This window comes from Primulina tabacum, chromosome 2, assembly GCF_025594145.1.
Source record: "Primulina tabacum isolate GXHZ01 chromosome 2, ASM2559414v2, whole genome shotgun sequence".
Classification (NCBI taxonomy): domain Eukaryota; kingdom Viridiplantae; phylum Streptophyta; class Magnoliopsida; order Lamiales; family Gesneriaceae; genus Primulina; species Primulina tabacum.
Window position 1 is genome coordinate 35,359,627 of NC_134551.1, and position 27,881 is coordinate 35,387,507.

General features: G+C 32.7%; 2 protein-coding genes across 2 annotated transcripts; one reads left to right on the forward strand and one right to left on the reverse strand.

Annotated features, from left to right (window-relative positions):
• Positions 1-5,447: 5,447 nt before the first annotated feature.
• Positions 5,448-6,444, reverse strand: LOC142537910 (uncharacterized). Its single transcript, XM_075643378.1, has 3 exons — positions 6,109-6,444; positions 5,891-6,034; positions 5,448-5,789 (listed from the first exon to the last, which is right to left on the reverse strand). Exons 1-3 carry the CDS (start codon positions 6,109-6,111, stop codon positions 5,448-5,450), a joined length of 489 nt encoding a protein of 162 aa, XP_075499493.1. The 5' UTR covers positions 6,112-6,444.
• Positions 6,445-8,219: 1,775 nt separating this feature from the next.
• LOC142531714 (serine acetyltransferase 1, chloroplastic-like) lies at positions 8,220-9,596 on the forward strand. The gene has a single exon (XM_075637941.1). It carries the CDS (start codon positions 8,266-8,268, stop codon positions 9,364-9,366), a length of 1,101 nt encoding a protein of 366 aa, XP_075494056.1. The 5' UTR covers positions 8,220-8,265; the 3' UTR covers positions 9,367-9,596.
• Positions 9,597-27,881: the final 18,285 nt, after the last annotated feature.

Genomic DNA, 27,881 nt, shown 5'->3' on the forward strand with positions numbered 1-27,881 from the left:
TTTGTTGAATCTGAATTCCGTTGTCACATTTCATGTGTTGTCTTTGTAATGTATACAATTTGTTGTTCAGTTTCAGAATGATGTTGTGCCACTGTTGTATGATCCAATATTATTTCTGAATTATTTTTCTTCCACTGGTGTATGTTGTTCTGGACCTATTGGTACATGTGGTTGATTTTTGTTGTCCATTTTCTGGTTTGTATTCATTGGGGCCGATTATATCACATGTGAAAAAAAATTTAGCACAAAATAGGCTGAATCTAGTATCATATATATATCGATATGGCACACAATTGGCAAAATTCTGGTACAAATATTTCATGAAGTTGGAATTTGGATGCTCCTATAATATGTGTATATTATTGTGTTCAGGACACCTACTGGTACATGTGGTTGATTGTTTGTTGTCCATTTTCTGGTTTGTATTCATTGGGGCCGATTATATCACATGTGAAAAAAAATGTAGCACAAAATAGGCTGAATCTAGTATCATATATATATCGATATGGCACACAATTGGCAAAATTCTGGTACAAATATTTCATGAAGTTGGAATTTGGATGCTTCTATAATATGTGTATATTATTGTGTTCTGGACACCTACTGGTACATGTGGTTGATTGTTTGTTGTCCATTTTCTGGTTTGTATTCATTGCCACCGATTATATGACATGGGAAAAAAAATGTAGCACTAAATAGGCTGAATCTAGTATCATATATATATCGATATGGCACACAGTTGGCAAAATTCTGGTACAAATATTTCATGAAGTTGGAATTTGGATGCTCCTATAATATGTGTATATTATTGTATTCTGGACACCTACTGGTACATGTGGTTGATTGTTTGTTGTCCATTTTCTGGTTTGTATTCATTGCCACCGATTATATGACATGGGAAAAAAATGTAGCACTAAATAGGCTGAATCTAGTATCATATATATATCGATATGGCACACAGTTGGCAAAATTCTGGTACAAATATTTCATGAAGTTGGAATTTGGATGCTCCTATAATATGTGTATATTATTGTGTTCTGGACACCTACTGGTACATATGGTTGATTGTTTGTTGTCCATTTTCTGGTTTGTATTCATTGCCACCGATTATATGACATGGGAAAAAAAATGTAGCACAAAATAGGCTGAATCTAGTATCATATGTATATCGATATGGCACACAGTTGGCAAAATTCTGGTACAAATATTTCATGAAGTTGGAATTTGGATGCTCCTATAATATGTGTATATTATTGTGTTCTGGACACCTACTTGTACATGTGGTTGATTGTTGTCCATTTTCTGGTTTGTATTCATTGCCACCGATTATATGACATGGGAAAAAAAATGTAGCACTAAATAGGTTGAATCTAGTATCATATATATAGCGATATGGCACACAGTTGGCAAAATTTGGTACAAATATTTCGCAATTCACCTAGACATTAATACAAACATTATTGAAGCATGCAAAGCATAATAACACATTGTCCGTGATGACCATTTCACTTGGACATTAAAACAAACACAAGAGCTACCATGAGAAAACTTGCAATTAAAAAACATGCAACAACAAATTCCTTCCATATTGTTGGCCATGTTTTCGTTCTTATCAGAGAGAACGTTATCATCATGTGGTGGCAAACCATGTGTCGCTGAAGAGGCAGATTTCGAGTAGCTGAACGTTGTTTTCATAGGTGTACTGATGTTGGATTTTGATGTATTTTCTTCAAGTACTTGGCTGTGGTATTCATCACACCAGTAAAACCGATTAGGGTGTCGTAGCTCTCGAGGGCAAATGTAGTAATACTTTCCCGGACGGGTAGCTCGTGGCCCAGCTTCTCGTAAATTCATTTTTCCATAGCCACATTGGCATTCGGGTGCATCCTTGAACTCCATTCAGCAACAATGGAGGTCGTGTCTTCTTACAGAAGGAAGAGAAGTGAAGTGAAGATAGTTGAGAAGGGAATCGAACCGAAAATTGATGTTGTGGTCTATGTTCAAAACTTTTCAGAGTCAAATTTGTGTACAGTTGTTGTTACGGGCAAAATAGTAGAATGAAGGTGATGTTTTTGTTTTTTTCTCTAGCGTGTGTGTGTAATTAGGTCATTGTGAATGGTGCTCCATTTTTAAACTTTATTACTAGATAATAGTCACTTTAGTGCTTCATAAAGGAATTATTATCCCGTAATTCGGATATTATGTACCTTTGTTTTACAAATATAGATAAATATGGTGTACACTTAGGCATAGTTTGGTAAACATGATATGATAAACATGTGATATATATTATAAGGATAAGTCAAGGATAAATATGGATAGATATGGTGTACACTTAGCCGACAATGCTTGCATGATTTATTTATATTTAACTAATTTTTTATATTATATAATATGATAATTGAGCCTTTGATTTTTTGAGGTTAATCGAGTGATACTAATAATTTTATTGAGATTTATTATTAAAATTATTTATATAATTATCTCGAGCCCTTTATATAATTATCATATTATATAATATGATATAATAAAAGAAATATTTATTTGATTTTAATTTCTACCTACTAGCAAAGATTTATAAAAATCATTATATAATTAGCATCTAGTCATACTAACATATCGAATCATGTTATATAAATGTTTATTCATGTTATCTAACATTCATGGACAATAAACATATCGACTAACATTGATTCATGTTACTTAACATTGATTCATGTTACCTAACATTGATTAGTTATAAACATATGGAATCATGGTTCATAATAGGGATTCATGTTACACAATATTGATTCATATTAAACAAATGTATTCAATTTACATAAATGTTGATTCATGTTATCTAACATTCATTCATGTTACATACTAGTACATGCACCCATGGTCGTCGACGTGGTGCTCAATTTTAGGACAATGGTACCACGAATTGGTTAATGAGGTGCTCCTTAATAAACAAAATGTACTGTATTTCTGTTTCTTTGCGCCAATATTTTAGAAAAGGAGGACATGGGTGCACAACTAGTACATGCACCCATGGTCGTCGACGTGGTGCTCAATTTTAGGACATGGTACCACGAATTGGTTAATGAGGTGCTCCTTAATAAACAAAGTGTACTGTATTTCTGTTTCTTTGCGCCAATATTTTAGAAAAAGAGGACATGGGCGCACAACTAGTACATGCACCCATGGTCGTCGACGTGGTGCTCAATTTTAGGACAATGGTACCACGAATTGGTTAATGAGGTGCTCCTTAATAAACAAAGTGTACTGTATTTCTGTTTCTTTGCGCCAATATTTTAGAAAAGGAGGACATGGGCGCACAACTAGTACATGCACCCATGGTCGTCGACGTGGTGCTCAATTTTAGGGCAATGATACCACGAATTGGTTAATGAGGTGCTCCTTAATAAACAAAGTGTACTGTATTTCTGTTTCTTTGCGCCAATATTTTAGAAAAGGAGGACATGGGCACACAACTAGTACATGCACCCATGGTCGTCGACGTGGTGCTCAATTTTAGGACAATGGTACCACGAATTGGTTAATGAGGTGCTCCTTAATAAACAAAGTGTACTGTATTTCTATTTCTTTGCGCCAATATTTTAGAAAAGGATGACATGGTCTTTAGATTACTAATTTTTCACCATCATATGTTTGTCAACAGTACAAAAGAGGCAACAACACAAAACCTCACATTAACACAAAAGGGAGCCCAAGTTTAAACATCTTCTGTACTAAACAAATGTATTTTTCAATAGTCCATTACCATCAGAAATTATAGTGGCGGCAACACGGGCTCGATAAGTGTCCATCTTCACATCTTGTTCATATGCCCAAATTTCTTCAGTATCACAACAGAGACACTCTATCCACATGCATGTGTAAACGCCACAATCCAGAGATGTACCTTGTTGACGGCATCGTTGTCTCAAAACCTCATCACTGCCTATGGTGAATCCGGATATATGTGACACACAAGCACTCAAAAAACGTGCCTGCAATAAATAAAATTGATCGACACTGGAATCATTACTATTGTTGGAATATAATATTGTCAGACTTACCATTACTTTAGCAGTCCCAACTGAAAATGGATCGTGAAGTGAATTGAAAAGTAGGAATTTCCCTTCAGATGCTTTGAAAACTAGCAAATACCAATGAAATCTGTCATTAATTGGAAAATGATATACTTGCATCTTCTAAAAAGATCTTTGTTTAGTTCATTCAACTTCTCTCGCGTCGCGGATGTCAGCCTACCAATGAAATTTTCATACTCTGTCTTGCTTATACGTCTCCTTTTACCGTATCGTACCAAAGCTTCCAGCACTTTCTTCTACAAATTCAAAAAAAAATGTACTCATTCTCTATAATTCAATAAGTTGAACAAGAATTCAATTTCAATCGCACCTGTACCAACGTGTTCATACAGTAAGTCTCAAATCCATAATCCATACTTTTCTTTTGCATTATTCTCATGTACACATTTACCATAATGCCACTGACGAGCTCACCAAACAAGAAGTCACAAAACACTGGTCCAGTCAAACAAATATGCTCATCCATCCAAATTGTAACACTACAGGAATAGAATACAAAATTCATTACAAACATTGACAAAAAAATATTATGAACAAAAAAAAATATCAAAGATACACATACTCCAATTCTTCACTATTCAGGAATTCTGTCAACAACTTCCTCTGTTCTACAGAAATGTCTTCACTCCCAGAAAAATCGCTTCTACCTTTGAATTTCAACATGCAAGTCTTAAGAGGACTACTTCCCTCGTCAACATCTTGGACATAATTTTCCTATGTTGCAATATATTTTTAATATAAGATGCAAAAAAGATTAGCCGTGGTATAAATAAGAAAATTGACATATAATTGAGATAAAAGTAACTATTCGGGGATTAAATTGGGCAACATTGATCGGCAAACCTGTTTTTTGGAACGCCTCTTCCGTTTTGGTGTAGAGCTGGGTGGAGTCACAAAACTCGTGGGTTTTCTCTTTTTCACACGATCATCCCTAGTCCTCACGGTATCTACAATTGAAGATTGAAAAAGGGTGATCTTCGGCACTTCTGAAGTACCAATGCCACTGCCAGCATCATTCTCATCATCGTCATCTGTTCCACTCCCGCTATTTCGACCAAACATATAATTGTTTTCATCAAATGAAGCGGTTGCAAATTCAGGGCCTAATACTTTGTTGTTTTCTATCTCCAAATCAACATCAACATTATGCATCATCAAATTTGCGTTAGGTCCAATTGCAATATTATCAGCTGAAGGATTTCCAGAATCAGTTCTTTTCACTTCGTTATGCTCTTTATTACCTGAATAATTCATAGAATCAGCTGCCCTCGGTTCATGGTTTTGTTTATGCAAATCAGCAACAACATTCTTCACCATTACGTCAACAGCAACATCAAAATTATGAGCTACCTATTTTGCAGAATCAGCAACCCGTTCTTTATCAAGCTGCCTAGCCTCCTCCCACTGTTCCTCAATAATCTCATCCAATGCTTTATCACTCTGCTCAACATCCTCCAACTTTAAATCAATAATCTCATCGTTCTTCTTAGAAACCAATGATCTTGTGACTACATGTAAAATACTTTCTCGCTCTAGTTCAACACATTTCATTTTCAACATTTTCAGTTCATCCTTTTGTTTTTTTAAAATTTTTACAAATTTTCTCACTTGAGATCTACCATTTTCCAGCTCAGTTGCATGTTTTATGTCCAACAACTCCCTCTCCTCAGAAAATGGTGCAATTGGTAGAACCTGTTCAACAGTACAAAAAAAAATATTTCTGTCAGTTCATCCATCCATTATATTTACAAAGCGAGATTACTTAAAATGAACTCGGATGAAATAAGACCAACTTGGGTTGAATCTATGGAATTCAATAGTGATTCAGCTCCAACAAACTTCAATGGAATCTTGCTTTCCACCCATCGAAACAACCGAGGGAAAACATGTAAACCGGTGCACACTCCTAAGACTGGAACACTCTCATATACCCACGCCTAAAACAAATAAGAAAATCGAAAAATTATTAAGAACAAAATTGTGTTTCATAAAAATAAAACACAATACTAACCATTAAACCAACAGTGCTTCCGTCTAAATAGGTTTTACTTCCGACGTCACGTAAACCTCGGCACAAAAATCGGAAGGCAGCATCTCCCCAAGCATACTCGGAAAAAGTCGAAAGGTCATCGAGATAAGGGAAAATAAAACCAGGAGTTGAATAATTACAAGTTGGGAATATTATGCAGTTGAAAACAAACAAGATAAAAAAACGAACAAAATCATCGACTTCACTGCTATCATCACTGGCAGCAAGCGAACTTAGTTTTTTAAAAATATCTGCACGTCTGGCATTCGTCACTTTTCCTTCAAAATGACGAGACAAAAATTTGGAATCCACTTTCAGGTCCAAATCAACAGGTTATCCAACATGACGCAGCCCGAGAATAAGAGAGAAATCCGCTGAAGTAAAAGGTATTGAGATATCTTCACCAACAACTAACGAGCACGAATCAAACTGAAATCTATTGAGAACATAATCAATTCTTGAACTACTTATCGCAAGGACAGGAATATCGATCCACTTCGCAAAAGGCGTATCTTTTATCCTCCCAATTTGTTGCTCACCTAAGACAGGCTTCAGTTTTTTCATCACGAATTTAAAGAAATGGGGAGAACAACGTGAAAGTAGCTTTGAACATAATGCATTTTCATCCTTCTGCTCATCACCAGATTCAACAAGGTTCTTCTCAACAACAAACTCTACATTAAAAAATGAGAACAAGATAAGGCATCTATCTCTGATGTATATCTATATTTATATATCAGAACCTGAATTTTTTTTTTACAAAGAATCTAGGCTAAATATATACACAAATACAGAGAGTCGATGAACTATCAATCATATCACTATTACCATAAAAATAACGTGGTCATTGGGGATAATTGGTTCATAAAGCCATCACTTTTTAACATGATTTATAAACTTCATCTGTAATCTTCAGAAATAATGCAATATAATTAAATAACCAATTTCAGAACAATATGAAAAAGAGAACCCTAGAAATTAGGGATAAATGTGCCTAATCAATGGGAAAACAATTCGAGCGCTCACTGTCCTAACAAGAACCAAAATTACGAAACAAAATAAAAAAGAAATATACAGACCTGATTTCCGCGTTCTCTGCTTTCTCTCTTTCACAACTTTCTTCACTATCTTCTTTTGTGGTGATTTACTTGTCCTTCTCTCCTTTGCTTCTATACTCTTCTTCGGATTCTTGTACTCAAGTGTTTTACCCATTTTGTCTCTCTGTTGTTCGCTTTCTTTGCCAATGTTTTCCTTCGATTCACAGTGGTTTGAAGTAGATAGAGTTTGGGAGACGTTGGGATTTCTGAGGAGATGTCGGGAAGATACAAGAGGGAAGGGAAAAAAAGAAATACAAAGGCTGTTTAAGGGTTTTCAAAAAATATCAAGGGCAAAAATGTAACTTCATGCGATTTAGGTACCTGAAACATATATTAAAATGGGTCAGGGAGTTTAAAACGATTTTTTCTGACACGGGGACTGAAAAAACATTTTTGTTTGCTTTTGGGGATTTTTGAGGAGTTTGCCCATTTATTATTAAAAAAAATTATTGATTTAAGTTTCTTTGTGTGTGTTCAAAATATTGAACCATTTTTAACATCGAATAATATAATATAATATAAATTTGGATTTAGGAATAAAATATAGGGTAGTCTAGTTCGATGATAAAATGTTACAAATATTGAAATGTATTAAATTAATAAATAATAACTTATAAATTATACAATTTAATAAACAAATTTTTTTAGATGACACTCTACTTGAATATATAACATAACATAAAATGTGACAAATACCATCCCCCAATATTTTCAAAAGTTAGTGTTGAATCATTCTGATACTTTTGAAAGTCGTGATTCAAAAAATGGTTATTTATTTTATCAAACTTTTTTTGAAGTATTAACATTTGATTATATATTTTTTTACCTCAATATTCAAATTTATTTTGTGAGATTTGTTCCTCAATATAAAATTTTAAAATAAAATTGCTAAGATATGATAAAATTGGTGTCATTAAGCACTTCCACTGCGAAACAAAAATCTGCATTAATCTGCAATTGCAAGAAAGATGTCTTCTTTTTATACACTTCTCCGCCTATATAAGTCCGATTCCCATTCTATCTTCTTCAGCCTGTCGTTTCTATGTCCACGAATCCTATTCGATACCCATCTTTGCTGCATCAGCCCTTATTCAAGCCTACGAAGCTCTCCTCTCAAACCATGGCCACTTGTCTACGCTCTTCCAGAACGGAAACTCCCCAGACTAATCCCAAGATTGATGACCGTGATTTCAATAATTATGTAAAATACTGCAGACCCAATTTCCCTGATCTTGTTTCTTGCGTGCCCATTCCGGGAAAAACGTCGAATATCCTCCGCACGAGCACACACACTGTTTTGGAAGAAGCTAACGTCGACCCTGATGCAAAGATTGGTGATTTATGGCTACGGATGAAGGACGAAGCTAAGTCAGATGTTGAGCAGGAGCCCATTTTGTCAAATTGGTATTTCTGTTCAATTTTGTACCATGAATCCATGGAGAGTGCCCTAGCGAATCATCTTTCTATGAAATTGAGCGATTCTAGTTTGCCTAGCGGTACCCTTTATGATCTTTTCCTTGGGGTTCTCTTGGGGGATCAAGAAATTGTGAGAGCAGCTCATGATGATTTGAAGGCAGTTAAGCAAAGGGACCCGGCTTGTATCAGCTACGTTCATTGCTTCTTAAATTTCAAAGGATTCTTGGCATGCCAGGCTCACAGGATAGCGCATCATTTATGGTCTGAGGGGAGAAAAATCTTGGCTCTGTTGATACAAAATAGAGTGTCCGAAGTTTTTGCAGTGGATATTCATCCAGGAGCCAAGATTGGTAGAGGAATTTTACTCGATCATGCGACAGGTGTTGTGATTGGAGAAACCGCAGTAATTGGGGATAATGTATCAATCTTGCATAATGTGACATTAGGTGGCACTGGGAAGGCCTCTGGTGATCGGCACCCGAAGATTGGCGATGGTGTCTTAATTGGTGCAGGGACTTGTGTTTTGGGAAATGTTAAAATTGAAGACGGGGCTAAGATTGGTGCAGGATCAGTGGTGTTGAAGCAAGTGCCTGCTAGAACTACTGCTGTAGGAAATCCTGCTAGATTGATTGGTGGGAAGAAGAATCCGATTAAGCTAGATAAAATACCTAGCTTGACAATGGACCACACATCACATATATCTGAGTGGTCTGACTATGTTATTTAGAGCGACTACATTTGTATCTGTCTTATTTAGACTGTAGAACCGTGAGATGATTTCTTTATGCTTTAATGAGAGAACTTGAGTGCTCCTATTAACATAGATTTATCCGGGTATCTAAGCTGTTAAATTGCTCAAAATGAGCCTAAATCGGGCTTGTTAGTTCTGTATTGTGGTAACTGGAGCAATGTGTAATCATATTTTGAAGAAATAGAAACTCCGGCTATTTACAGGCTTTATGCACTTGTTATTGTCTTATCAAATATTTCTTACCATGGTTTGCTGTCGCTGAACTGTTTAGATACAACTAGAAATTAATGCTTCAGTTTTCTTTTGAGCCTGCTTCGTGAGCGAATATGTTTCGGAGAATACTAAACAAAGTACTACTGACATGACTGCGTTTGTTCAAAACCTGTTAAGATCAAATGCAAACTTGGTTTCGGATAATTTATGAATCCGTCATTTCTAAAATTGACAAGATGGGGAACAGGATTGATGAGTTGGAACAGAGCATCAATGATCTTAGAACCGAGATGGGTCAAGAAGGTTCCCCGTCTCCTTCAGCTTCACTAAAGGTTAAAGAATAACCCAAGTCGATTGATGATATTTAATAAAATTAGCCACTAGATTTCACAAGTTTTGTTGGATGTTACTTTTGCTTTGTTATGGTTTTAACCATAGGAGCTGTTGTATTTCCGTTCTCTGTATCCGTTTTCAAATCTCATAGACATATGCTATGGATGGCCTTGAGCCACTTTCTGAGCACAGATTTCTGGAGCATGTAAAATTTTGTGCTAAGTGTGTGTATCCTGCGAAACTATTTCCGGATGATACATTATTCTTATTTATGTTAGTTAAAAAAAAAAGCTTGTTTCTTGATTCTTGTTTATATTTGTTTGATAGTTTCTCCGGGTAAGGTATTGTTGATTATACATGAACAATTATTTACCCTTGATATATCTACCATCGAACCAAATTATTTATTTTTGGATCTTGGTGAAAATACAGAACAGAATTGTCAGCATTAAAAAATATCTCCACCGCCTCGGAGGTTATCACTTCATTGCGTCCTCTTCTTTGACGTTTTCAACGGCCGGGCTTGTGATTGTTTATGGGCGAACGGGACTTGGGAGCAGGGTCTGGTGTTTTGGTTGGTTTTGTGTTAGTTATTGGTTCTGTTGTGCTTGGATTATGCTTTAGGTGGATGGTCGTGATGAAGATCGATGGGTAACTTTGGTTTGTTCGGGTTGAGATGTTTTTGGCCACATATGTTTTGTTGGTCTGGTTTCATTTTTTTTTCACATACTACCTTAGTGCTGTGTAATCAATAGTTTTCCTTCACATAGATGTTTCTTAATGTCTTCTTCACATGTTGCCTGAATCTACTAAGCTAGGAATTAGTAGAATTTTTGCATCCTCTGTTCTCTGTACGTCCACTTATCGCTTCCTTTTTGCAGGGACCAGAAAATTGGATATAGCCGTAAAAAGATTGCTTGGTATAAACAACTCACTTCTTGGTCTTCAACCCCCCTCAGTTACTACAACCCAGACAATCCTCATATGGTGTATGAAAAAAAGGTCAGATTGTATGAGAAGCTTATTTGCAAAATCCAAGGGCGATAACTTAACAAGCTTGCTAAAAAAAGACTGAATTGCTTTTGAGTTATTGGCTTGTCCAACCCATCAGTGTTCATGAGTCGTTCGTTCAGCTGTCCAAAAAGTGAATAGAATGAGTAAGGCTAACTCAACTGCGGCACCTTCTCTGAGAACAGTGAAGCTCTCTTCTAGGCGTGTTTCATTAATATCTTTTGCTGATGGTTGCAGTAGTAATAATTACGAGCATCTCTCCTTTTCGACATTGGAGTTAGTGAAACTCGCAAAAAAAGCGTGCATTTCGTAGTTAGTTGTCTCATACTCTAAAATTTTTAATTCAAATCACATGTACGCGCCTATGTTACATGTGATTTGCATTAAAAAATTTAACATTTTATTATTAAAACAGATTATGATACAAAAAGTTAGTTATTTTAAAGGTCATATACTTAATAATATATTACAGAAATATAGATACTTTAAAAAAAAAACGCAACAGCGTTCTCTTTCTTTCTTTAAGAGTAACTCCAACCTTAACATCATACCGTGGTTAATTTTTTCTCCAATCCAGCAATACAATCGACCTGGATTTGATCAACTCCATATCCCACTCTACATGTGATGCAGCACTGTTGCTGCGCCACATGCATTATTTTTTTCTAATTTTTTTAAAGTTTTTATATAAATTAGTTTAATTGTTTAGTATTTCAATTAAATAATAAATTTTATAGATCTTATTTTTTATTTTTTAAATAAATATTAAATTAATTTTAAAAAAAATTTGAAATATTAATTACAAAAAATTTAATACTTTGATTTGAAATTAATTAAGTATAAAAATATAAATTTTAAAAACAAACAAATTAAATTACTAGTGCGTTAAAATTGTAGAAATTATGAACAACAAACATTACGGAACAACAAATAACAAATACAACAATTAACAAACAATAAAATTACAAAACATAAAAAAAATTACGTAAACTTATTTTTTTAGTAATAAGGTAAACCAAACATTGATAATCCAGTATCTCCAAAATAAGATCTAAAGTTGTCATTATCTCGAAGTTCAGTTTCATCAAGTATTCTTGCAAAAAAATTTGTTGTTGAGTTCTAGTGTACAATGCAGAGTTGGATCAATAATTTTGTTCATATCTTTGTATAAAATTCTTTCATCTATTTTTCTTTCCTTTTATTCAAGTCTAATTTTTTGAAGGTCGTAGTTTTGTTATCTGTCGGCAGTTTCTTGTTTCAAAACATTCAAAAGCTCGCGTTGTTGTTCTTCTATACAATGTTGACTCTGAGAAATATATTCATCTATTTTCTTCGTTAATTTGGATTTCTTCACTTCAATTGGTCTTCAAAAAGTTTGGTTTTGTTTTGTTTTATTTTTTTTATAGTTCCTTTTATTACCAATGATTTATTTATTTATTAGAAGAATATTTTTATTAAAAAAATTCTATAGATCAATTAATTTTTTTATACGAAATAATTAATTCAAATTTTAATATATAAATTATAAGATTTAATTATCATTGTATTGTCAAAGTATAAATAGTTATTAGAAAACAAAAATAGTAATGTTGAAATAAAAATAATATTATGATAATATTCTATTGTAGTGTAATGAGTTGAAGATGATTTTAGTGTAGCACTAATGTAACGCAAAATATAACGTAGAATATGGTGCAATATATTGGAAATAGTCTAAAGACATTGAACAAAACTTTTTCAAACCGTTCTCTACACTCATCCAGTCATCCTCCATTTTGGAGAGGATTTTTTTGTGGTCAATTTCATATATGTTTTTGTTCTTTTCAATCCTTTTATTTTATTTTTAGGGTGTTTTTGTCCCATTTGAGTTGGTTAGTGTTTTCTAATAATTTGATGACAAAATAAACGTAGAGTGAAATACATGTTTGATTGAGTTCTGTTTATTATTAAATTACGTAATTATTTAATTTTTTATATTTAACATGAGAAAAAAATAGAAAAATAGAGAAATTGATAACATTTAAATAATATAAATTGTAAAAAAAAAAATTGAAATAGAGAATACAAATCTGTACTTTGGAGTGTGGAGAATAGAAAAATGAAGATTTGGGTTGAGATACCTTAATGTTTCTTTTTCCCATTTTTCTGTCGAGTTAGCTTACGCATGCGGGAGGAAATCCATCCCCAACAGGCTGTTCCTAACAGATTATGTATGAATTTGGATGACAAAAATCATAATAATTGAATATATTAGCGAATATACATAGAATCTTAGAAGTTCCTCATAATTTTTGAATCATTACTTTTTGTTTTCTAGCACATTTCCTTAATTTAAAATATTATATTTCTTAAAAAAAAACAAACTAGTCAAAAATAAAATATTTTATCATTTTCTAAAAATTATAGTATCTTATACAATTAAAACAACACAAAAACTTACATGAGATCATATCACAGTTTAATTTTGTGAGGCAAATCTATTATCCAACTCGATCTATGAAAAATATTATTTTTATGTTAAAAATATGGTTTTTTATTCTTAGTATTAATCTATTCGACTCATCTTACGATTATAAATCCATGAAACTTTCTCGTAAGAAATTTCTTCAGTTGAGACTGTCAGATATAACTACAATATTTTCGACTATTTCAATTTTATTTTATTTTTGAAATTGGAATTGGGGTTTTAGGTCTTGAACTCATTTCCTTTATTGTTTACTCATAAATTCGTTGTCCCCTCCATAAGATACATCCCCAGCCCACAAGGTTATTGGATCCGATCTCTTATTATTAGTCTTACTTGTGCTCAGCACTCTTAAAAGCACCAACAACATGTCGATGTCATTCAATGACCATTCACAGGAGCCCTTTTTGACTTTTGAAGTGAACAATTTAAATTTCAGAGATTTTTTTTAAAAAAAAAAGAGGAAAAAAAAAGCTTTATTTATATAAAAAAAAAACCCAATTTTCTCCGATAATAATTTACATGATGTTTTTTTTTGTGTCTTCTCGTATGCTCGTACTATTTGTTTCATCATAGCAAATCAACTCAAGTCGTCAAATATTTACAAACTCAAATTAGATATATACTTCTCAAGTAAAATTAAATATTTTAAAATTTCAATACTTAATTGAGAATTTGTTTTTTTTTTACAAAAAAAATATATTAAATGGGGTGAATATGTCATCCAAATGCTTCTTTCATGGAGATAAACACTTGGTGAGCTTACGTTGCATATTCGATTATCCAGTATTCTATTACATATTATGAGTATCTCATGTACCAAATCTGTTAGGTGCAATAATTGTCTCTGCTTGATAGAATAATCGAACAGTGGTGCTTGAGCTGTTGTACGGTTTTAAAGATTTGAGTTGCACCATTACAACTAGCTATAGCTTTTGATAAAGCGGCAAGCGCTCGGTCTTACAATTGGCATCAGAGCTAAGGTCCCCTGTTCGATTCTCATTGATTGCAAGGAGTGTAATTATTGGGAGGGAGATTGTTGGGTGTAATAATTGTCCCTGCTTGGTAGAGCAATCGAACCGTGGTGCTTGAGCTGTTGTGCGGTTTAAAAGATTTGAGTTGCACGATTACCACTAGCTATAGCTTTTGGTAAAGCGGCAAGCGCTTGGTCTTACAAAGTCAAATATTTACAATTTCAAATTAGGTACTTCTCAAATAAAAATAAATAATTTAATATTTATATGCTTAGTTGGGAATTTGATTTTTGTGTTTTACAAAAAAATACTAAATGAGATGAATATGTCATTCAAATGCTTATTCTATGGAAATACCAATACTTGGTGAACTTACATTGTCTATTTAAATATCCAGTATTTTAATACATAATGTGAGTATCTCATTTAAAAAATCAAGTATTTTCAAACTCAAATTAGGTATTTCTCAAGGAAAACTAAGTACTTTAAAACTTTCATGTTTAGTTGAGAATTTGTTTTTTTAAAAAAAATTAAATGAGATGAATATTTCATCCAAATATATCTTACATAAAATATCAGCACTTGGTGAACTTACGTTGCTTATTCGAATATCCAATATTTTATTATATATTGTGAGTATCTCATTTACGAAATCAAATATTTGCAAATTCAAATTAAGTACTTCTCATTTAGGGAGTAAAGTTAAGTATTAGTGTAACGTCCCGAGAATTTGAAGGGTCACGTAAACCACATGCATGCAAGTTATTAAATTTTTTGGTATTTTATTAAATTGTTTTAAAGTTTTAAATGCATTTTATTTCATTTTATTGTAACGTCCCATTACAGGCCCACTGTCCCGATCGACCCTAGGCTATCTCGATCTTGGGCTCCCTCAAAGGGGTCCTTTTCCCTCACGGGCTTTCCATAGACGTCGTACGGGTTACTCATAGGATCTCTCCCTCCCTACCAAGGGGTTTCTTTCGCCTCCCCAGGACTCGATCCCAAGACCTATAGGATAAGTACATTGATATCAAGAGTCCTGGTACCAAGCTCAACTGGTACCAGGACTCTTGATATCAATGTACTTATCCTATAGGTCATGGGATCGAGTTCTGGGGAGGCGAAAGAAACCCCTTGGTAGGGAGGGGGAGATCCTATGAGTAACCCGTACGACGTCTATTGTAATGCCCAAGATTTTATACCGTGTTAAATTACGATTATCGATTTTTAATCGAGATAATTAGGAAAGGGCTAACCGAGACACGAAATGAGATCGCGTGTGAAAATTGATGTGCGAGGACAGTAGCATCGGCGCACATGCGTGACCGGATGCGCGCACATGCGCCAAACAGGCAGAATACCTCGCGCATATGCGCGGAAGATGTCGCGCATATGCGTGAAGCCTATGCGAGTAACTCCAGAGACTCTCGCGCATATGCGCGGAGATGAGTCGCGCATATGCGCGAGGCGATGTACCGAGTATGCGCGGAGACCGAGTGTCTCGTGCATATGCGCCGATTGGGGTCGCGCATATGCGCGAGACGTGTGCTACAAAGATTAAGCCACTTGCCTCCTACCTAAGGAACGTGTATATATATATATATATATACCTACATGCAAATCCATCAGAATGAAGGAAAGAAAGAGCCGAGGGAAGCACAAGAAAGAATTGAAATATTCTTACGCCTTTTGTGAGAAATCCGTCCGTCTATTTTTGAATCCGACTTCAGTACTGTGTTCCTATCGACGCAGGCTACAACTGGACGTAAGTTTTGTTACGTTTAGACATGATTTGAATTTATGATATTGTCAGAATTGAATACGAATCAGATATGATGTTTCTGCTACAGTAGACATTGTATAATTGAAGTCAGATTAAAGAATAGACTGGTTATACAATTATTATGAATTTCAGAGTTGATTTAGTTGAGATTCTATATCAGAGTGGTGTTATTATTCAGATTATGAATTGTATTGATACTGATTATGAATTCTGATATTATATCTGTGATGTTGAGATTGACGGGGTTATCAAGACTGTATTATTATGCCGTCGAAACATCAGTTGATTGATATTGATCAGATTCAGTATTGATTGAGATTGTATTGTTATGTCATTGACATTAATCAGATTGTGTTTGATTTGAGTATTGACCAGAGCATGTTTTGAACTGAGTTATATACTGATATTGTATTTATGCGATCGTCATTGTTAGATTCGGTATGGACAGATTGGAATACGAGACTTCGTCTTCATCAGATCGTGAAGAGAAAGGTATAAATGAATGTTGATTCGGGATTGCACAACTCAAGTTAGGTTTGACTTGAGTTTCCCAAAATCACATACTTTATTTTATTTCATTGATATTTGCAGATTATCAGATTGATATGTTTAGTCTATTGAATTATAGCAGAGCCAGAATTTGAGTCTAGGGCAGATCAGCCTAGCTAGGGCAAAACCGCCGAGTCTTTGTCAGAACCGCGTAGACTCTAGACTTACGGTGTATCGATGAGCTTAGATGTAGATCGACGTCTATTGTAGACATTCAATACAGCATACCTAAGTCTAAATTAGATTAGGATCCCTAGATTAGAATGAGAGATGAGTCTAGTCTTAGATATTGAGACTAGAATTCGACTTACAGATCCGTATTGATTTATGTTTCGTAGATTACGATTCATGTTTTATTTACAGACTGGTATTGATACATGTTGTTTGATTATGCGACATGTGATAAGATATAATTCATGCTTTTATGTTAATTCAGTTAACTGCATGTATACATTATTTATACTGGGATTTATTCTCACCGGAGTTATCCGGCTGTTGTCTTGTTTGTATGTGTGCATGACAACAGGTGGGGCAGGATCAGGGTCAAGAGGATGATGAGATATCGAGATTAGAGTGGTGATTCCGGACTTGGATATAGACTTGATTTAATACTAAAAATTAGTAGTTGAACCTTAGACTAGTTTGAATAATTGTTGTACATTATTATACTTTTATACGGAGATGTATATTAGTTAAATTCCATTATGTTCCGCACTTATATTTTAAAAAGAAAAATTTTTAGACCCTGTTTATCTTAATTGATAATTAAATCCCAAAGATGATTAAGAAGATGATTAGCGTCCGGGTCCTCACACCTATGGAAAGCCCGTGAGGGAAAAGACCCCTTTGAGGGAGCCCAAGATCGGGATAGCCTTGGGTTGATCGGGACAGTGGGCCGTATGGGCGATCCACTGGGCCTGTAATGGGTCGTTACAATAAAAGGCGCCTTTTATTGTAACGACCATGGGCTATCACGACCTTGGGCTCCCTCGGGGGCCTTCTCCAAGAACAACTACCCGAGCTCGATCTCTTCAACTAAACCCCCTTCGATCTGCTCCTGGACCTAGACCAGCTGTTCCAGCCCTTAACCCACCTCTCCTAGACCTTGACTGGACCCTCATGGACAGCACCTAGTTCTGGTTCAGCCCCCTTTCAGCCGAGTCTACTCTACCTTGCACCATACCTCTCGAAACCCTTACCACCCAAGAACACCATCTCTCAAAACCTTACTCTCGGCCCTTCCTTTGCAGCGTCCAACAACTGATCTAACTCACAAGGCAACTCCTTGACATCAAATACAGCCCTTAAACAACTAAAAACAGCAGCCCCTTGCACCACAGAAAACAAAATGTGAGATGTATGCAACAACATACGGTTTTCGTGTCAAACCAAGAGCATGAAAGCTTTGTCATGCCAATACCGAAAAATGCATAAACATAACACATATTACAGCACATATATGACGTGAATGATGCAGAAATAATGATACAATGCCTGCCTTAGATGAAATGGCGCGAGAAGATCGAAGACGAGTGCCGAAAATGATTTCTTTTTCAAGATCAAGGAATGACCGAGGAAACCTTCAGCTTTATGAAGTTGGAAATGGATGGAACCGATGGCTATACTGCTATAGAAGATAATGCAGAGGGGATAATCAGAAATAAAAGGGTTGTCGGTTGGTGGGAAGGGTAGTTGGTGTAGGGTAATCTTAAATAAATTTTTTAATCAACTAGATAATGGTCTTTAATTGGTTAATTAAAAGTTTAAAAGAGTTTTAAGCCCAACGAGCTTAAAAGTTGGCTTATTAAATCCAAACACACTCTCGAAAAATATTTCGTGTTGGAAATATTTTGAAAATATTAACCGAACCCTCAAAAAGTCCTCGATTCGATAAAATTTGCGTACCGGATAAAATTAAAATCATGCGGTAAAAATACACAATAAAATCTCATTTTTGAAAAATACACTTAAAAACATCTTATATTAATATTTAAAAACAAATCATGTAATTAAAATAATTTTCCTGAAAATTCTCCGGTCTCCGTTCCTCGTTCGAGCATCGAAATGAAACTTAAAAATCTTTAATGAATGAACCTTCAAAATTTCATGAATTAAATTTTACTATGCATGAATTATGCATAAAATGCATAAAAATATTTAAACACAAATTAATGAAATAAAATGCATTTAAAACTTTAAAACAATTTAATAAAATACCAAAGAAATTTAATAACTTGCATGCATGTGGTTTACGTGATCCTTCAAATTCTCGGGACGTTACAATTAGTAGACTCGAATTAGATACTTTTTGTACTAATTTAGGTATCACATTTTAACTTCACAAATTACACATCAAAAGTATTTTTTAAAATCCCAAAATAATCAAAATCGAGTCTTAAAAGGGTAAAATTAAGTACATGTGAAATCAAATTAGGTACTATTTGTACCAATTTAGGTAACACGTTTTTTATTCACAAATCTCATCATCAAAAAACACTCGATATTATCTTCAAACTATATATTTTGACATACTCAATCAAATTTGAGTATTTGAAATTTAGAATCAAGTATTTGTGAATTCGAATTATGTATTATTTTTATTAATTTAGGTATCACAATTTTTACTTCACGGATATCATCATCGGTGTCACTTAATATTGACTTCAAATTAAATTTTGGCATACTCAAATAATTGGATATGAGTATTTAAAGGGTAAATGTATTTATAGACTCTAATTAGATACTCTTTGTACTAATTTAAGTATCAAATTTTAACTTCACAAATGACACCATCAAAAGTCACTTAATATTACTTGAAACCCAAGTATTTTCTTATACATTTGAAGTGTTCAAATAGACAAATCAAATATTTGGAACCCAAGTAGGTATGTTATCGATCAAAATAAGTACTTTTTCTAATTCAACAATAAGTGACAAACTGTGTTTTTTCAAAAATTAGATGACATGAATAAGTCATCTTAATGTATTTTCCATGAAAGTACCAATAATTATTGAATTTATTGTGATAGCTCGAAGATCCAATATTTTCTTACACATTTGGGGTATTCAAAGAGTCAAATCCATTTGGAACTCCAAAATAGTTATTTTGTAAGTCAAAATAAATACTAAATCTTATTTCATGATAAGTGATGAACTTTGTTTTTTTAAAAAAAATAAAATAAAATGACATGAATAAGTCATTCTAATGCATTTTTCATGAAAGGACTAACAATGACTGAATTTATGGTGAATGCTCGAAATATAGTATTTTCTTATATATTTGTAGTATTCAAAGAGCGAAATCAAGCATTTGAAATCCCATAATATGTACTTTGTATGTCAAAATAAGTATTTACTTTTATTACATAATAATTGAGAAACAATATTTTTTTAAACTATATTTTAAATGGAGAAGACACATGTAATTTTTATGGATAAAATAATATATTTATTTAAATAATAAAGGGTAAAAATGTAATTTTGGTTTGCAAGGAGTTAAAACTAAAAGTATATAATTGTCAGGTACTGATTCCTAAAAAGTTGTGGCTATGTACTGAATCTTAATTGAAACATTGACAAAGATATTTTTCTGAAATTTACCCTTAAAACAACAAAAAGTTTTATGAAATCATATCACAGTTTAATTTTGTGAAACAAATCTATTGTCCAACCTGAAAAAATATTATTTTTATGTTACAAATATAGTTTTTTATTCAGAATATGAATCGATTCAACTATCTTATATTGTTTACTTATAAATTCGTTGTACCCTCCATAAGATACATCCCCAGCCCACAAGGTTATTGGATCCGATGACTCTTATTTCTAGTCTTACTTGCTCAGCACTCTTAAAAAGCACCAACAAAATGTTGATGTCATTCTTCTTTCCACAATGACCATTCACAGGAGCCATTTTTGACTTTTGAACAATTTAAATTTTAGAGAATTTTTTTTTTCAAAAAAAAAGAGGAAAAAAGAAGCTTTATTTATTAAAAAAAAAAACCCAATTTTCTCCGATAATAATTTACATGATGTTTTTTTTTTGTGTCTTCTCATTATGCTCATACTATTTTATTTCATCGTAGTAAATCAATTCAAGTCGTCAAAATTAAAAGTTGCTTTCTTTCATCTATTAACCATCGCAATTTAAATTATTTTGATATCGTTATTATGATTGATTCGAAATGTATGAAAGATCAGTCAAATCAATTTCAAAATTTGGAGTCCTGCTAGCAGTGTTCTAAAAAGCCCGCTTAAGCTCTCGCTTAAGCTTAAAGCTCGACAAAAACGCCTCGCTTCAGAGAAAAACGGAAAAAAACGGTTAAACTGTAGTTTGATCGAATTAAACGTAATTAAGATGTTTATTTAAGTGTGCTTAAGCACAATTAATCGCATCTATTTATTTTTTAAATTCTTTTATTTTGAAGGTATGTTTTTATTTTAAATAATAAATTAGATTTATAATTTAGATGCTTATTTTTTAATTTTAATTATGATTAAGCATATCTGATAATGATTTGATAAATATTTAGCATTTTTTAACGTGGTATAGTTGGAAAAATAAATAAAAATTGCAATTTTGTGATTTTTATGCTTTTATAAATAAGATAATTAATGCATCAGACTTAAATTTATCATATTTATGTATTATTTTATCTATTTATTGGTTTGAGATAATTACAATTACACTAAAAATAAAAAAAGCTTTTTCACGCTTAAATATGTGCTAATCTCACTTAAGTTTGAAAAACTTAGAGCCCGACGTCCGTGCTCGGGACGCTTCAACCTTTTTAAAAACTTGTCTGCGAGTGGTTTCGATTTAAATTTGGCTGAATCACCTTCCACTGTGATTTCAAATTAATTTAATTTTGAGCGACAAAATAATACTCGGAATTTGTGTAGCAGTCAATATCAACGGCAAATAAATATAAATATAAATATGCAAGGGCAATAATTTCTCGATAATGATGCATGGAATATATAAAAAATAATGGACGACTATTACAAAAGTTGCTTTGACAATGACCACTCCTCTTTCTATCAACTTTCTTTTTATTGGATTTTAGTTCATACTACACGATTATTCAATTTTAGTAATTTCGGAACAATTGATAACGGCACTAATCTTTATTTAAACGATATTCAAATAATATAAATACTTTTATATAATACTTTTGTATAATAATATTTAAAATTTAAATATATTTATTATAATATATCAATACTTCTAATAAATTTTCAAATATTTATACTTGTTAATTTTAATAATTAATTAAATAAAATAACATTTTGTGCCTCGTCCGTGTAAAATAGTAATTAATATAAAACATAGAGTTTATACCAACCTATTTAAAAACACATCAACTTTTGCCTGTTTTTTCCTTGTACGTTTTATTTGCTGTTTAAAGTAATTAAATGAGATATTTTTTAAAATTATAAATATGTGAAAGATATATAATTGAGTTATATTCCAAATTCTAAGCTATCTCAGGAAATTTTTTTTTTAAAGCTGATCGTCGAGTGCTATCCTTATTTTTTATTTATTTTTTTGAAATTTTCGAGCCACAAAAAATAAAAGGCAAAATACCAAAATTAGTGTTATGTGAAGATGGAGTTGATATCCAATTTTTAAAAAAAATTGGTTTGAGTATATTTGAGAATTTTGTTTAATGAATTAGATAAATAATATGCATACATTATATCAATTTAATTAAATTTTTTAAATCTGTTATTTAGTCGTGAAATAGAAGTTTAAAATCGAACTATTAAGTCATTATTATTGTTGGTTTGAGTGACATAATTATCTTTCCATTTTAGGAAAGGTCGTACGTCAAATTCTATTGACAACAAACTATTTTCCACCCCTAATATATATTTTTTTTAAATCGAGCTTTGTACCAGTCGCAATATTTATCTTCTCTTTCTGGATATAATTTTTCATCCCCAAAATAAATATCATAGATTTGGTCATAGATAAAAAATTATAGATGAATATCGAGATAAAATTATTTTTTCATATTATTAACTATTCAAACTCTGTAAATGTGTTATATAAATAGAGATCTCAAATGATAAATAAACCATTTCAATTCATTATCTCATCTTTATATTTTCACTATTCATAACACGTTATCAGCACGAGTGCTGTTCAAGGTAAAATTCATAAATAATTTTTCTTAGTATTGTATTGATGTTCTCGAAGTAGCACAAATTATATATTTATATTGATGCTCCTGAAGAAGCACAACTTTTAATTTTATGTTGAAGCTCCTGAAGTAGCACAACACGACTTTATGTTGATAATATTGACAGGTCTATAAATAAAATATAAAAAAGTTTTCATTTTTCTCGAAGAATATTGATCTAAGATCATAAAGATCAACTATCAATATCTATGAATAATATTGATATAAAATATAACATTATCACATTTCTGACGAATTTTGATAAATGTTATATGTTTCAAAAATATTCTTGAAGAATATTAATTCAATATAAATATATTCTTGTTTTGATTTAAGTTTTTTTTTCATATCATGGCTTGCTTGTTTAGTATTATTTTAATTTTGATGACTTAACTAGTCGCTAAAATATTTCGTACCAATACAAGTATTTGATAGATTTATGACGAGTTTTGAGTCGATCACAATGCTATAATTGATATTAATTGGAAAAAATGTTCTTTTTTTATTACTATTTTCTGATATGTCTTTTCTTCACCTTGAAATTGATTGGTTCCCATGTTAGTAGCTTACTTGGAGAACAAGGTAAATTATTTGTCGATTTTCGAAATTTGATTTAGTCGTAAATGGATACATAAATTATTTATTGAACATATCTCCAAGTACACCAAATTCGATAGCCTACATGATACCATGTTTATTTATATTTTCTATGCATAAATGAAGATTAGATAATAGTTAGATAAAACAATTCATCATTTACGTTCATTGATGCTAGTTTAACAAATAGAATAACGAAATTTCAAAATTGCATACTAAAAGTGATAACATGTGTTATCTTTGCATAATTTGTTATACTATTTATTTTCAAGAATAGTAATACAATATTACTCAATAAATGTTATCATTCTAATATGTTTTTGTTATAATTCTAATTATATATATTTTTTCAAGTTGCAATAACGAACATCACCAAATTTGAACTTGAAGCACTTGTCTTGACTGGAAAAAATTATTTATAATGGGTTTTGGATATCGAGGTCCACCTTATCTCTATGAATTTAGTCGACAATCAAAGAAGGAAATGAAATGTCTCAGAAGGACCATGCAAAGACACTCATTTTCTTTCGTCATCACTTCAATGATGGGTTCAAAGTCGGGGCTGATAGCGATGCCGCGCCGACGCCGGGCGCCTAGGCGCTCACCAAGCGCCGCAGAACCAAAGTGTCAGCGCTTAGGCGCAGTGGTTTTAGCGCTTATGACTCGTTTGGACTCGAGTTTATGTCTAGGAAATAATTATAATTATGTTTTGAGGTGTTATAATTAGTTGGTTGACTTCGGGTCGAAATTTTGATGTCCAGGGGTAAATTGGTCAATTAGGTTTCCAAGGGCAAAATGGTCATTTTGCACGCGGGTCAAGTTAGCAGTCTTGACAGCGCCCTGATCACAAATTTACATGTTTTAAATGTATATGTAATCACGAAAATGACTTTTTATGGAAATACAAAAAATACATTGCATGCTTGATTTTAAGGAAATTTACGTACATGTATGATTTTTATAAATGATGAATACGATGATATGTTTTGAAGGATTAGAGTTGGTTGTGACTAATACGAACACGACCATGAACACCGTGGGGACCCGGACGCTAATTCATCTTCTTAATCAGTATTAGGATCAAATGTAACAATTAAGTAAACTGGGTCATATATTTTTTTTTAAATACAAGAGTGCGCAACATATGAATTAAATCTTATTTCATTTACAAGATCAAAATCTAGATCAAAAGTACGAGTCTTGTACAAAGTACAAATCATAACAAACTAGGGTTTATCCACTACATATCAAGTAATGAAACAGATCTACTTTTGGGTCCGAATCTCCACGCTAATCTCAATCTCTCATCCTCTTCTCGACTCTGATCCTGTCCCACCTGTTGTCATGCACACATACAAACACAACAACAGCCGGATAACTCCGGTGAGAAATATATTTCCAGTATAAACAACGTATACATGCAATCATATAAACAGATATAAAAGCATGGAACAGTTATCAATAACATGTATCATAATCTGAAAGACATGAATCGATATAAAACTGTAAATCAAACTCTTGACTCATAATCTCTGACTCGACAAGATATGTTTATGGATGTTCGGAGACTTCAACTGCTCCTACATCACCCCTTCAACCTCCTCGGGTAGGATACACTCGAAGACTTTGATTTATACAACACCTTGTACAAACCCACTCAGATTAGGACTTACGCTACTGCCTAACTGAAATCCTAGCCTAGACTGAATGCAACACATTCCAGCCAATACTTGTTTAACGTCGTGTGTCAAAGACTATTCATCACACACTCTTGTTGTTCTGGTACTTGTTATATTCTTCACTGATATTCATCTTCTATTTATAGGCGCGAAAATTTATCGTACAATGAGACTCAATTATTGTATCTGTTGCATTTTGAATATGTCCTCGAAATATGTATGTACTTTCCGACAGCTATTCTGGAATGTTTTGGCTTTAAACATTGATGCAACGTCTATTATTTTCATTTGACTGAACAATAGTTTTTCCTCAGTGCGCACAGCTGGAATCCATTTAGATAAGCTTGTCGTGTTCTTCAAACTAGTTTGCTCCTAACTGATGTTCTGAATTGGTCAGTCCAGAACTAGTCTTGTTCTGATGAGGTGAAATCAGTTGGCTCATCAGCTGAACTGATTTCATTGATTCAGTTGAACTGGTCAGCTGGGCTCTTCATCAGTTGAACTATTCATCAGCTGGCCGGGCTTCTGAAGGTCTTCTGCTGAACCACTTATCGGCTGGACAATCAGTTGAACTGGTTTACGATTCATCAGTTGAACTGGTTCAGTTTGATTAATCAATTGATACTTTCAGTTTGCATTCTTCGATAGCTTCAGTTATCTTCAGCTAACTGCACACTTAGGTAAGTTCATTAGTAACAAAATAACAAGTTTTGTTTAACATCAAAATCAAGTAAGATTGCGAACATGAAATATTACAATGCATAATATCAATGGCTACATTATCCAGGTTAGCTTTCTTTTTATCTTCGCTGGTCTACTCACTTTTGTGTTTTTCCAGCATTTGTGGAGCTCCTTCTGTTATAACCACTACTGTATTGACTTTCATAATCTTAATGAGACCATCAATGATGACATACTACATGTCATTGTCTTGTGCTGCAAGATAAGCTTTCATCCTGATTTTTTAGTCGTCGAAGTCTTCTTTAGAGAACATGAGAATCTTTATGAAAGATGCCATAGCTTTTGAAGTAGATGTTTCAGAACTAGATAAACCTTGCTCTTGATATCACTTGTTAGGATCCGTTGAGTGTTTAGAAGGGGGTGAGTTGAATGAACACTCCAAAATTTTTCTTTCTTTTGCTTCTAAAATATGTGTCAAACCTTCTTATGAGTCAGAAGTTGATCTCGCTATTTGAAAGTGCAGTGGACTAGTTAAAAGTGCAAAAACAGTCAACAACACTTGATGAAACTTAAAGACATTAGAAGGTAAAATAACATGAGTTTTTTTTTTGAAGTTCGAAGGACAAAACCCTTCTACTTTCCATTTCTTCTGTTTCCAGAAGGTATCACTAAAGAACTCTGATCAACACACACTTGTACAAAACCACTTCGGTAGGACTTACCTTTGCCTACTAAAACTCTTAGGATTACATTTAACACTTAATTTTAATTTTGGCAAAGACTCTTTCCACATATTAAAAATCATTCACACTTTTCAGTAAGTAAATACAATGAAAAAGTATGTGAACAATGATATCACAGATGATATTCTGAATCTGATAGAACTTTATCGCATATGCTGGTTTTTTAATATACTTTCAATATGATAAGCTAGAAGGTGTGAGTGATTTCGTAATTTCGCAAAAAGGTCGGTGTTTGGGAACACCTCATGAAACTTTTTTATAAATCATCTTCAACGTTCAAATGTGAACAATGTTCTTTTATTACGAGTACATGAATCCAGAAATACTTGCTATATGTTTTTGTACCCAAAATAATAGTGATCAATTAAGGATTTTTACGATTCATTTAATGAATTTAAATAAAGTGTACTATTGTACATAACGACTATAATAAATAAGGACATTATCTGATAGATAATACAAACAAAACGGATGTCACTAGTATAGTCTGACAGATTATGGTAAAAGATTAACTTTCCGACCACTGCTTTTGGTTCCGTATTAGATCATTCTGAGTTCAGTCCTACTGATATTTCTTCTTAAGGTGTACTCTGATTTTTCCTTAAATATCTCAATACAAAAAACTATGATTATAATTTTCTTTAAAATGAATACGAATTCAGATTTTCCTTTAAGTAGCACATAACCACAATTTAAAAATATTTTTATCAAGAATATATTTTCAATAGTATCTTAATAGAATGCTAAACAATATAGATATAATATATTTTTAAATTTATGGAAACTTAGTTAAAGACAATAAATACATTGAAATAATTCTAAATAGACAATCGAACATTTTCGATACTATTGTTTTTAGGTCGATAACCTAGTTTTGGGTTGGGAATCTATGGGTTTACATAAATTTTTTTTAAATAATTATTACGATTATGATATCTGTATATTCATATTCAGATATGCATTTTAAAATTTGATACGATAGTAACATAGTAATTTATTGATCATAATAAATTAATTCATATAATACTGGTTTCATACAGTAAAAGGAGAAATCTAAAAAAAAAAAATCTATAAATTTAAAATCTTGATCCGATTTGCCACATTATGATTTTTTTAATGGAAAAAATGTGATACGGTCTCACATATCATATTTTATGAGACATATTTTTTGTTTGGGTCATGCATGAAAAAATATTACTCTTTATGCTAAGAGTATTACTTTTTATTATGAATATTGATAGGATTAACCCGTCTTACAAATAAAAATTCGTAAAATCAT

Coding starts and splice junctions, on each gene's coding strand:
- LOC142537910 (XM_075643378.1), bottom strand. Junction 5,790..5,890: donor ATTCCATAGATTCAACCCAA/GTTGGTCTTATT, acceptor ACTGTTGAACAG/GTTCTACCAATTGCACCATT.
- LOC142531714 (XM_075637941.1), top strand. CDS start 8,266: ATGTCCACGAATCCTATTCGATACCCATCTTTGCTGCATCAGCCCTTA.